Source organism: Miniopterus natalensis, chromosome 4, assembly GCF_054644295.1.
Source record: "Miniopterus natalensis isolate mMinNat1 chromosome 4, mMinNat1.hap1, whole genome shotgun sequence".
NCBI lineage: Eukaryota > Metazoa > Chordata > Mammalia > Chiroptera > Miniopteridae > Miniopterus > Miniopterus natalensis.
The window spans coordinates 68,544,471-68,557,504 of NC_142084.1; the positions used below are offsets into that span (position 1 = coordinate 68,544,471).

Sequence of the window (13,034 nt, forward strand, 5' to 3'; positions counted from 1 at the left end):
CCCGTCTGCCGGAAGGGGGTTACCTGAGGGCGAGGTATCGGGCCGCAGGAGTTGAGGGCGCGGCTGCGAGGCCGGACAGTGCTCAACCCATCCCGACCCCGGGGCAACCGCCGGGAGAAAGCGTCTCGGCCATCGCCTAAGTCCCAGGCCTTCCGGCCCCTCCGAGCCCTCCCCGCCCTCCCGAGGGGCCTGACCGCACCTGCAAACCCCGGAGAAATACTTCCCACCGCAGCACACCGAGGGAGCCCCGCACAGCCCCCGGAACGCCCCGGCCGGCGCTGCGGCTGCCCAGAGCACTTCCGCTTCCGCTCTTGGGGCCCCGGGGGCGGAAGTAGCCGGGACTTTGGGTTTCAGGGCCAGAGAAGCTTTAGACAGTTGCTGGGAGGTTGACTCCTTATACGTCGAACCTTGGAGGAGAGGAGAAATCATAGTTTAATTCCCTTAGGAGTTGAGGTTAGGCTCTGGGGTTGGGTCCGAGGAACCTGGAGAGTGGGATTGGGGGGCGGGGTCTAGGCCCGATGGACAGGGCTGGGGCAAGGCTTCTGTCCAATGGGCGGGGTTCGGGCGTGTCCTGGGCTTGGTGAGCCGTGCCCCGGGAATGCTCAAAGCTTAACTTTCCTCTCCCCTCTCTGACCTTCCTCATTTGGCTTAACCCAACCCCTACAAAAATATATTCTAGGTAAAATTTATTTTTCAGTCCTAATAATTTCTTTTGAGGATAGGATTGAATATAGTCATGAGCTGCATAAGGACGTTTCAGCCAAATACTATATACCGTGGTGGTTCCTTAAGATTATAATGGAGCTGAAAAGTTCCTATCCCTTGCAGCTTAGTTCCGGGCTTCATGTTTTAGCTCAGTGCATTACACGAACACTTATTACTGTTGGAGGCAGAGATGTTGATCATGCTCTGTCGACCCTGATAGTTACAAGAAGTATTAACCATGTTATCTTAACTGTGATTGCTCTGTTCTGATTAGGAAAAGCACTTTCTAACCTGGGTGGGAGCTGTATGCCCCCGGATTTGGAATGTGATCTATGCTCCTTAACTGCCTAACATCAAGGAAAGATTGACAACCTTGTTCCCAAAACAAAGGAGTCCCAGAGGCACCCCACCCTTTTGCTACCCCCCTTTCCCCCTTTCCTGTAACCTGTAAACCTTAATACCCATTCTTACTCCTTTTGCCCACTTCCCCATGTAATCTTTCTCCTTCTACCCAATATAAGGAACTGGCTTATGGGGGGCAGGTAGAGCATATTTTATGTGAACAAATCCTGCTACACTCCCATGTTGCTGGCATTATTGGAATAAATGCTGATATATGATTCAAACTTGTCTCTGCTTAATTGGCTGAAGTATCGACAGGCAACCTGGACCCATTAGGTTCGATTTCATTATATTACAATTGCCTACAATATTCAGTACGGTAACATGCTGTGCAGGTTTATAGCTGTAGGGGAAACAGAATTTGTAACCCAAAAATAATGTCTATTTGGCATAAGGATTACTTTGGGCTGGTTAATTTTAAGAAATTAGAGGTGGGAGAAGCTATAAAAACCAAGTAGAAGTTAACCATTATAAGAATTATTTACATTTGTAAGGGAAATCTCCATTTGTGAGAGTGTCTCTCTCCTTAGCTCTAGAAAACTCTTATCAATGCAGAAGACAAAGACAAAATCTGCATAACAACCTTACCCTTCTTTGTTTACTTCGCTTTTCCTGGTAACCTCCCAAAACTGACGCCCTCCTACCTCCAATATCCTCTTTTGTCTTCAGCTAAGGATGGTATTTAAGGTGCTGGCCTCAGCCATCTTGGTGAGTTACTCAGTTTTCCAGAGGCTCTCTCATGTAAATAGGAGATATACACGTTATTAAACTTTTGTTTGTTTTTTCTCCTGTTACTCTGCCGTTTAATACAGGGATGTCTCAACCAAGAACCCAGTAGGGTAGAGGGAAAATGATCTTTCCTCCCATATAGAGCAATAGGCTACATCATATAGCCTAAGTGTGTAGTAGGCTATACAATGTAGGTTTGAGTAAGTGCACTCTGTGATGTCACCTATGATATATTATTTCTCGGAATGTATCCCCATCATTAAGAAGCTCATGACTGTATCTTATTTCTTCTACAACTTGCCCTTCTCACTAAAAATAAGATACGAAAATCTGTTCAAGACAATAGATAGGAAATCTGACTCTTCTTTCTTAAAAATATGTATTTGTATTAAAAAGTGCAAATTGGTGGTTACAAAATAGTCATGGGGTATGTAAAGTATGGCATTGAGAATATAGTCAATAATATTGTAATAACTATGTATTTTGTCAAATGGGTACTACATTTATTGGGGTGATCACTTCATAAATTATATAACTGTCTAATCACTATGTTGTACATCTGAAACTAATGTAATATCGTATGTCAACTAATTGAAAAATAAAAAATTATTTTTAAAAAAAATATGTATTTACAAAACTGTCATTCTCCATAGCATTGGAGATCTTGCTCACTGGCATATTTTGTTAGTTTGGCTCAAATAATCTTGTTAAAATTCAACACAATGAATAAGTAAATAAATACGCATCTGTCATGTAGCTTAGATAATGCTATAGTAAGCAGTTAGACAGACATGAGCAGAGTAAGCACGATAAGCCAGGTATGGAAGATCACCGGAGTGGAAAGCCCTGGGTGCCTAGCAAGGGAGAATTCTAAAGTGGGCCCTCACCTCCAGGGCAACCATTCCTCCCTTAGCATATCTCTGGTCATGTGGTTTAGACCCCCTGACCTTTCATATCACTTGTCAGGCAACACAGACCCTCCCCTGACACTTCCTCCCCTCAGTATATGTGGTAGACCTCTTTCTAGGAGGAACAAGGAGGCCAGAGAATAGCCTCATACAGCTCCCATACAAGCCCTTGCATGACTATTCCCTTAAGCATTAAGCCCTCAAAACAATGAAGTTCTGAACCTCATCAAATAATCTTAGGAACAAAGCCTCAGGTCTGTTGACCACAGAGACAATGTTTTGGTCAAACTAGAGACAACGTCTAGGCCTCAGCTGTGTTTCAGCTCCAGGCCCAGAAAAGCAAGGCAAGGCAGAGCAATGCCATAGGTGACCTCAGGACCAGCTGTGCTATGACTAATAATCCCCTTCCCTGGTGGGAGATCCAACCAATCAGTGGAGATCACAACCCTGAGGATACATATTATATGGGTCTCATTTTCTTATCCATTCAGCTACCCTATATCTTTTGATTGAAGTATTTAAGCCATTTGCACTTAAAGTGATTATTGAGAGGTACATATTTATTGCCATTTTATTTTTTTATATATTCCTTTGTTTGGTACATAAAATAATGGTGTACTTTAAAACTGATCATTCCTTCCATTTGATTAAATGTGATATGAATAGAGGGAGGAGATACTAACTCCACCTCCAGGTGGGAGACTGGGGCTGTAGTGGATATACATTTGGGGTCAAGTAAGGATATACAGAACAACACACACTTGAAGGACCTGGCCAGGGCAGAGCAGTGGAAGAAAGGGGGCAATTCCAGGTGAGGGTACCACACATGCAAAGGCTTGGAGGCTGAAAAGAGCAGCATGAAGTTGTCCGAAGTCAGAAAAGCCTGAGGGACAAAGAAATTGAGTAACTTTCCCCAAGTCACACAGTATTAAGTGAAAGACCCAAGATTTGAACCTAGGCAGTCTGGCTCTAGAGCCAACACTCTTTAGTAACATTGTCCTGACCATTAGGTGGCACTGCCTGTCTTTCTTGAACAACTCTTGCCCCCAACAATCACCCCAACCCCAGAAGACCACTAAGGATAAAGAACAGGAGTGCTCCTTTGCTGCAGAGAAAGGGAACATTGAAGAAAAAGCTGGTTTGGGGGAACAGAAAGAATTTCGTTTTGGACAAATTGATTTTGAGGTGCTATATCAATATATGTTGAATATATAGCCTGGATCACAAAAGGAAGGGCTTTCCCCCTCCACAGCCAACAGGTGATAATTAAAATCATGGTAATGTACTAAATCATATAGGAAGAGATTGTAGAGTGAAAATAGAGCCATGAGTAAGTATTTAAAATCAAGTCATGGAGGAGTGGCTAATAGAGAAGACAGGGCAAGTGTGCAAGAGAAATGGAGGCAGATGAGTAGAGTATGATGTCATGGAGGGCACGGAAAGAGAGCAGACTGAATTAAGACTGAAAAATATTCACAGGTTATAGCATTAAGGACGTTGTTGGTATTCTTAGCAAAAGCAGTTCCAGTGGTGAGGATGATGGTGGTGGTGCTGCTGCTGCTGATGATGGTGATGAAGATGGTAGAGGTAGTGCTGGTGATAGTGATGGTGAAGAAGATGGTGGGGATGGTTGTGGGAGTGATAACGATCACCCACGCAGTTGCCTAAGCAAGAAAAACGGAAGGAAAAATAAAACAAGAAAAAAACACCTAGGACTAAATTCCTCTCTTGGGGCGGACATGGGAAGCAACTAATTGATGTTTCTCTCTCACATCATTGTTTCTCTCTCTCTCTCTCTTTCTCCCTCTCCCTGCCTCTCTCTCTAAAATCAATAAAAACATCTTTGGGTGATTAAACATCTTTGGAGGATTAAAAAAATAAAAAGCAGAACCATGGATCTAATGGTGAAAAAAGAGAAGTTTGCTCTTCTGAGAACAATTTCCTAAGTCAACTCATAGAAAAAAAAACAAGTAAGAAAAGAGAACCATGGTCTGATGGTGAAAAATGAGAAGTTCACTTTTCTAAGAACAAATTCCTCAATCGGTTGACCATAGGTACTTATGTCAATCCTCATAAGATTACTGGCCCAGGAAAAGTGGCTTAAAGGGTAGTAGAGAGCTTTCAGAACTGGCCGGCAAGGATTACCTGCAAGCAGAAATGCGGGGGCCATCACTTCTTCCAGGTACGTGTAACCTCGACAACGCCTGTATCTAAACCTACCCCCTATCAGGAGCTTCTCAGTTTAACAATTAGCTCTCTTTTCCTTCTCTTTTCTCTGTTTTGCTTTGAACAGTCTCCTTTTCTCTTAAATTATGGTTTCCTACCTCACCACTCTATTTAAACTATGCTCCCAAATATCCCTAAAATCTTTCTTACAGTCCAATCCAATGAGTTGTTCATCTTCTTCTATACAGGTTTTGGTTTCTAATTGATATCCTCTCCTTCTTGATAACTTCTTTGACCTAGCGCTGCCCTAACTCATTCTCTGCCTCTTGCTAGTCTTTCTTCCCCAACCCTTTTCCTTTTCCTGTACCAAGAATATTATTAATAACAACCAATATTTTTAAACATTCACTATGCTCCTTATATGTATTAACCCATTTAATCCTCTCAATAGACCCAGGAGGGAGGCAAGTACTATTATTATCCCCATCATACAGATGAGAAAAGTGGGGTACAAAGAGGTTATGTTGCTTGTCAAAAGCCACATACAAATGGCAGAGCCAGGATTCTACCCCAGCCATCTGGCTCAGATCTTTGCTATAATGCTCTTTCCACAGGATTCTGCTTGGGGTCTTCGTCTCTCCTTCTACTCCCTCTCCCTAAAGGAATACCATGATTCTGTGGCTTCAACCACAACTTCTTTGTATATAGTTCCCCAACTCTGAAATCCAGTCCGTCCTTCTGGCTCCAGGTCAAAGAACTATCGACAGCCACAAAATCAACCAAAGCTTACATTTATCATGCCCCTACTTGAGCCTGGCATCAAGCTAAAATTGTTTTACACTCATTTTCACACAGCATCTTCACATAACAGATGTGAGATGGCATCATGGGAAGGTTATAGACTTGCTTAAAGTCTCACAGTTATTTATTTGCAGAGGGAGTGACACACCATAAATCCTATCAAAATAATATAAACTACTTGAAAGCAAATGTCATGTCCCCTCAACTTTGTAGCCCCTCCCACGACATTTTACATAGAAGAGATGTGTATTATATATCTGTGGAATCAAATTTAAATGAGAGAGTGTGCAATGTAAATGCGAGAAACCCTAACAATATATTTCCTGTTTGGGGGCCAACTGGAGAGTCCTAGACACTTTTGAAATAGGTTATTGGTGAGTTTGGTTATCCATAAACTCTCTGCCTTGTCACTGGGTGGAACAAGCAGTGGAATAAAATCAGCATCAGGTCAAGAATTAGGAAAGGATTCTCATGCAAATAAAATGATAATAGAGGAAGCTAGCATTTATGGAAGATTTCTGCCAGACTTTATGCATTTACTCATTTATGTTATTACCCCAACCTCAGAAGATGGCAATGTCCAAATTTGCGCAACTGATGTCTGAGCAAATTGAAACTGAGGACCTCAACAACAACAAAAGTCAGTGGATGATTTCTAAAGACTGAGAACTCTGGGATTCCAGCATACTGATGACTTTTTGGAAACTCTAAGTACATGAACATACCATTGAGAGTGGTGTTGCTGGTGGGGCTGGGAGGAGACCCTAAAGTCTAGCCTTGAGGAAATGTGACAGGGCCCAGACTGCCTGAGTTTTAGAAACTGGGAAATACTTTTCAGCGATATCTTTTACTAGTTGGAACCTGGTTCTGGCCATGACTACTGTGGAAGTGTTTCAGTATGAACCACCAACATAGTTCTTTTAGTGTGCACTGGTTAAAATTTAGCTCTGGTGACTGGTAACCTTATTTGCACCTTTGGTTACCCCTAAGAAAGTGGGTCCTGCCAATGAATGGGTAAAGAATACATACAAAGTATACATACAAAGTATATACATACAATTAAGTATTATCCAGCCTTTAAAAAGAAGGCAGTCCTGCCATTTGTGACAATATAGATGAACCTCGAGGACATTATGCTAAGTGAAATAAGCAAGACACAGAAGGACAAATAATTCATGATTCTACTTATAGAAAGTATCGAAAGTAGTCAAACCCATAGAAGTAGAAAATGAAATGGTGGTTTCCAGAGGCCAGGGGGAGGGGGGAATGAGGAGTTGTTTTTCTGTTTATAAAGTTTTCGTTATATAAGATGAATAAGTCCTAGAGGTTCACTGTAAAACATAGTACCTAGAGTTAACGTTGCAGTGTCGTGTGTGTCAAAATATGTTAAAAGGGTAGATTTCATGGTAAGTGTTCTTACCAAAGAAGAAAGAAGACCACAAAACAACACTAGGAAATTTTTGGAGGTGATAGATATGCTTTAGGACCTTGATTGTAGTAATGGTGTCATAGGTATATGGTATATGCACGTCCAAACTCATGAAGGTGCATACATTAAATGTGTGTCATTTTTGTATATCAATTATACCTCAATAAAGCTTTACAAAAGTGGTTCCCAGCCCAGCCGGGCGTGGCTCAGCGGTTGAGTGTCGACCTAGGATCCAGGAGATCCGGGTTCAATTCCCGGTCAGGGCACATGCCCTGGTTGTGGGCTCAATCGATGACTCTCTCATCATTGATGTTTCTATCTCTCTCTCTCCCTCTCCTTTCCTCTCTCTGAAATCAATAAAGATATATTTTTTTAAAATAAATAAATAAATAAAATTTAAAAAATTAAAAAGTGGTTCCCAGTAATGGAAGGGTATGTGGGATGATGGGTGTAGATGATGGTGGACTAGTTTGGTGGAGATGGGATAAACTTTGATTCCTGTGCAGCCTGACCAAGGTCAACATGTTGGAAGTAAGCTCAAACTACCCCAGGCCCTGAAATCACAGGAAGAGATAGTAATGCCCAGTTTCCAGCCACTCCAGTCCCAGCCACTGTCTAACTGCAACAATATAAGAAACCCTGAGCCAGAACTACCCAGCTAAGTTCTTCCCAGATTCTGGGCCCACAGATATCATAATAAAATGAGAGATAATAAAATGAATGTTGTTTTAAGATGCTACATTTTGTGATGGTTTGTTTTGCAGTAATAGATAACTGATACACAGCCTTGGAGAATTTCTTGAGATCTTTTCTCATTAATTTCATGTCTGTCCCTTCTGCTTCCTTGTTCCAGGACTCTGCATTCTACTGAGTTTGTCAATAGTCATGATTCAGAAGGCCAAAGGTGAGTGCTCAAAGCCTGCGTCTTCCATCGTCAGAGACCAGGAGGGATGTGGCCCAAGAATGAACCTGGGGCCATCCACATCCTCCAACAGGCTAGAGAAAAGAGGCTTGTTTGGGGAACAGAACTTGAGCTGGCTTACTCCTGTGTTGTTTCTTTTTTAATTGATTATTTCATCAAATTTGGATATATTTTATCTTTTTATTTTACTTTTATTAGCCTATTTGTTTGCTTTTAGTACCCCCAATGTTCCCAAGGTGGAGATAGAACAATAAATAAAACAAAGTCTCTTGAAGTAAACACTCAAGTGGGAAGAAACAGCATGATGGTCACCATTTCATTCTGATCATAAGCATGTCAACATAAAAAGAACAAGATCATTTCAGGTTAGCTTTAAATCCTTGGAGATCTCACTAGATTATGATTCAGTAGGTCTATGGTGGGGCCTGAGATTCTGCATTTTTAGACAAAGGGTGCATTCTGCGTAGCCAAACTCTGCATAGTGGTCCCCTGTAGTGTTCCCAGCACCCACTCCCCATGAACCCTTTACAGCTCCCAAATCTCTTCACTAGACCCAAAGCTCAAAATTTTTCCCCAGCCTTATTCTTTCCACTCATTCCCAAGGAGTCTCAAATTAAGATATTTAGTGTATCTTTGTCTAAATGAAGTTATACCTAGGGTTACAAAGATAGCATATACCATTAACAGAATATACATCCCATGGTATCTTCCAAATTCAAATTTTTATAATCATAACTGACACTTATTATGTACCAGACCCTGCCCAAAGCACTTTGTGTGTATTAATTCATTCCTCACAATAACTTATTTTACAGTTGAGGAAATTGAGGTTCAGAGAGTTTAAGGTACTTATGCAAAGACACATAGCTATTAAGTGGTGAAACCAGAATTGAACCCAGAGTCCCAAGTCTTAACTAACTCATTCCCCTTTTATAAATTCTGCAGTGATCTTGAGAATGACACAATATGTTGCATTGAAAATTTTCTGTTAAGATTAATTTGTTTAATGCCAACCCCAGACCTATATCATGCACTCCTCTATAACTTGGGTTTGGTGTCTCTAATTTTTTTAGATTTTTTAAATTTATTTTTCAGTTATAGTTGACATACAATATTATATTAGTTCCAGGTATACAACTTATTGATCAGACATTTATGAAATCTCTCCATTTCTGACAACATGGATGGACCTAGTTTGAGAAGGATAGGTGTTAGTTCTTCTTTGAATGTTAGCTGTCATCAATAAATCTACTAACAAGTGCTGGCGAGGGTGTGGAGAAAAGGGAGCCCTAGTGCACTGTTGGTGGGAATGCAGACTGGTGCAGCCACTATGGAAAACAGTGTGGAGTTTCCTCAAAAAATTAAAAATGGAACTGCCATTTGACCCAGTGATCTCACTTCTAGGAATATATCCTAAGAAACCCAAAACACCAACAAGAAAGAATATATGCACCCCTATGTTCATAGCAGCACAATTTACAATAGCTAAGATCTGGAAACAGCCCAAGTGCCCATCAATAGATGAGGGGATAAAAAAGCTGTGGGACATTCACACCATAGAATACTATGCAACTGTTAAAAAGAAGGCTCTCTTACCCTTTAGGACAGCATGGATGGACCTGAAGGTGAGTAGGCTAAGTGAAATTAGCCAGTCAGAGAAAGACAAGTATCACATGATCTCATTTATATGTGGAATTAATGAACAAAATAAACTGACAAACATAAACTGACATGGATGCACGGAATACCCTGACAGATCTCAGAGGCAAGGGGATAGGGAACTGGAAGAGATTAACCAAAGAACTCATATGCATATATCCATAACCCACAGGCCCAGACAATAGTGCAGTGAAGGCCCGGCATGGGGCAGGGGCTGGGTGGTGGCTGGCAAAGGGTGGGAGCTGGAAATGGGGGACATCTGTAATACTGTCAACAATTAAAAAAAATAAAGTTAAATAATAATAATAATTTTTTTAAATAAAATTGAAAGAAAGAAAATAGTCTGGGGATGTAAGTACAGCATGGGGGAATATGGCCAACGAAGTTGTTGTAACTATGTGTGCTACCAGGTGGGTACTATCGGAGTGATCACTTTGCAAGGTATATAAATAGTATCTCTAATTTTTTTTACTGCACTGAGATCTCACAAAAGAAAAAAGGTACAGGTTCCCTCAGCCTCGAGAGGCCCTACTCAGCAACAAAGCCAAATGATAACTGGAGAGTTTTTGACCCCAGTGAATCTGGCCTGCCTCTCTTCTTCCTGCAGGTGCCTGTCCTCAATGCCCCAAAAATGCTAACTGTGTCAAGGACAAGTACTGTACTTGCAACAAAGGATACGTCTCCAAATCTGGGAAGGAATTCTTCACTTTCCCCTTGGAGGTATGTCAAGGTAAGTGTGTAATTTTCAAACCGCCAGAGCTGGAACTGGAAGGTAGGCAGCATAAGGGCTGTGGGGAGGTAACAGGAATGTGCGGTGCCGAACACTACGGTTCAGCCTTCGCCAAGAAGGAAACGCTCCCATGAAGTCCGCAAAGGGGGCTCTTCCAGAGCCTGGCTGGGTCTCAGGACTCTCCTCTGTAACTTGGGGATGATCATGCTGACTTCACGAGGGTGGTAGGGGGATTGAGTAAGATAATGAATGTGACAGTGCTTCATGGATTATAAAGCATCATATAAATGCTTGGGTTTGGGGTGTTTTTTAAGTTAAGGAGAGAGAATACACACAGAAGTCATGGCAAAGAGAGAACGAAGCTTAGGCAGAAACTTTTCTAATATAAATTCCTGCGGTCCTCTAAGATGCAAAATGCAGTCTCAACTCAATAATTAAAAGGTCCAACCTTATAGAAGAATAAGTACTCCAGACTTGAGTTAATATTGGCTTGTTTCCTTCCCCTAGTTCGAGCTCCCTGCTGGTTGGAAACCTGCAGTCAGTCCTCTTTCCCACCTAACACCTCTACTCTTCTCTGCCCCATCTTGCTACATTTGGAATCCAGAAGAAATCTGAAAAGGAAGCAGAAAAGTCTCTACTTGGCTGATGCTATTGTTGCCATTTAGCCTCTATGTTCCTGAGTTATAACACTTTCTCTCACGAGAACCTTTGTGGGTTGTATGAAGATAATTCCCCTCTTACTCAGTCACTGCCCTGAAATTTCCTTGATAACAGCAAATTCCTCTCTATACCTTCCTCATCCTGGAGGAATCCTGCAATTCCTCCAGCTTCTTCCTGCTAAAGTCCACTTGCCACTCCAGGTGACCATCTTGGACAGGACCTAAGCAACTGCACACCACAAATCACTCACACCTGACCCATGCCTAGTTCTTGGGAAATATTCACCCACCTTTGCCCAAGAAACTTGGGGTGTGCAGGTGGAGTAGATATCCCTTCTCTGCCCAATGCAAGCCAATGGCTCACCTTTCAGGTTTTTTAGGGGGAAATAGGCACCAATCAACTGGGTCCCGACAAAATATAGGCAATATATAATTAGCCAAATGAACTCCTTAAAATCCCTTTCTCTCTTGGAGTAAGATGAAGAGGAAAGGACCCACACACATCTCTCCTCTTGGGCGGGAGTGGAGGGGCTCACAGCACAGCATCAGCTCTCTCCAAATAAGTCTTCCCTTTCTTACTTGTCAACTCCCGATCCTTCACACCCTCGATATGAGTGAGGATATAAAGTCATATGACCAGATTCTAAACACCTTCTCCTTTGCAAATATTGCACCTGGGCTGGTTCCTCACTTGGCAATGTGGTGTCAACCCCAGTTGGTGCCAATGCTGAAACTTCTGCTTTAAGAACTGTTATTATGATAAGTTAATGTCAACATATTACCTAACTACGTAGATTGTAGAGAATGGAAGTGGTAGTCAAGAAAACTTAGCAAAGGCAATCACAAGTACAAAGATCTTTGGATTGAAATATGTCTAGCTGGTTCCAGAAAAAGAAATCAAGTCAGTGTATCCATAGCCTGGTAAGCGATAGGGACATTGGTTGGAGACATCGTTGGAGACCAGTCCTGTAAAGCCACCATCATATTTTATTGAGATTTAATTCATATATCATAAAATTCACACTTTTAAAATATATTATTTAGTAGGTTTTGATATATTCCAAAATTGTGTACCATTACTACTATCTAATTCCAGAACGTTTCACTATCTCAAAAAGAAACCCAAACTCATTAGCAGTGACTCCTCATTTACTCCTCCCCCTAGACCTTGGAAAACACTAATCTGTTTTTTGTCTCCATGGATTTGCCTATTCTGGACATTTCACATAAATGGAACTACATAATATGTGTTCATCTGTGTCTGGTTTCTCTCACTCAGCATAATGTTTTCAAAGTTCATCCTTGTTGCAGTAGGTATCAGTAATTCATTCCTTTTTATGGCTGAATAATATCCATTATATAAATATATCACATTTTACTTATCTGTTCATCAATTGATGGACATTTGGGTTATTTCCAGTTTAGGACTATTATGAAGTCAGTGAACATTATGTACAAGTTTTTGTCTGAACACCTGTTTTTGGTTCTTTGGGGTAGATACTTAGGAGTGGAATTAATGCGTCATATGATCACTGTGCTTAACTTTTTGAGAACTTGTGAACTGTGTTTCAAAGTGGTTGTGCCATTTTACATTTCCACCAGCAGTGTATGAGAGTTCCAATTTCCCCACATCCTTCCCAGCAATTTATGGTCTGTCTGTTTTTATTATAGTCTATCTTGTGGGTATGAAGCAATATCACATTGTAGTTGATTGCATTTCCCTAGTGACTAATGCTGTTGAGAATCTTTTCACATGCTTTCTATCTTCTTTGAAGAAGTGTCTATCACCCCTGGTCAGTGTGGCTCAGTTGGATGAGTGTTGTCCCACACACTAAAAGTTTGCCGGTTCAATCCCTGGGGGTTGGTAGCTGAAGGGAGCTGAGCAATGTTTCACTCTCATATCGCTGATTCTCTCTCTCCCTTT

At 41.5% G+C, this 13,034-nt stretch overlaps 1 protein-coding gene across 1 annotated transcript in view; it reads left to right on the plus strand.

Annotated features, from left to right (window-relative positions):
• Positions 1-4,892: 4,892 nt before the first annotated feature.
• Positions 4,893-13,034, plus strand: part of ADGRE3 (adhesion G protein-coupled receptor E3) — a 39,686-nt gene continuing 31,544 nt past the window's right edge. Inside the window, exons 1-3 of the mRNA XM_016219664.2 lie at positions 4,893-4,926; positions 7,994-8,044; positions 10,329-10,451. Of these exons, the coding sequence (XP_016075150.2) occupies positions 4,902-4,926; positions 7,994-8,044; positions 10,329-10,451 (199 nt within the window). The 5' untranslated portion in view covers positions 4,893-4,901. The remainder of the gene's footprint in view (positions 4,927-7,993; positions 8,045-10,328; positions 10,452-13,034) is intronic.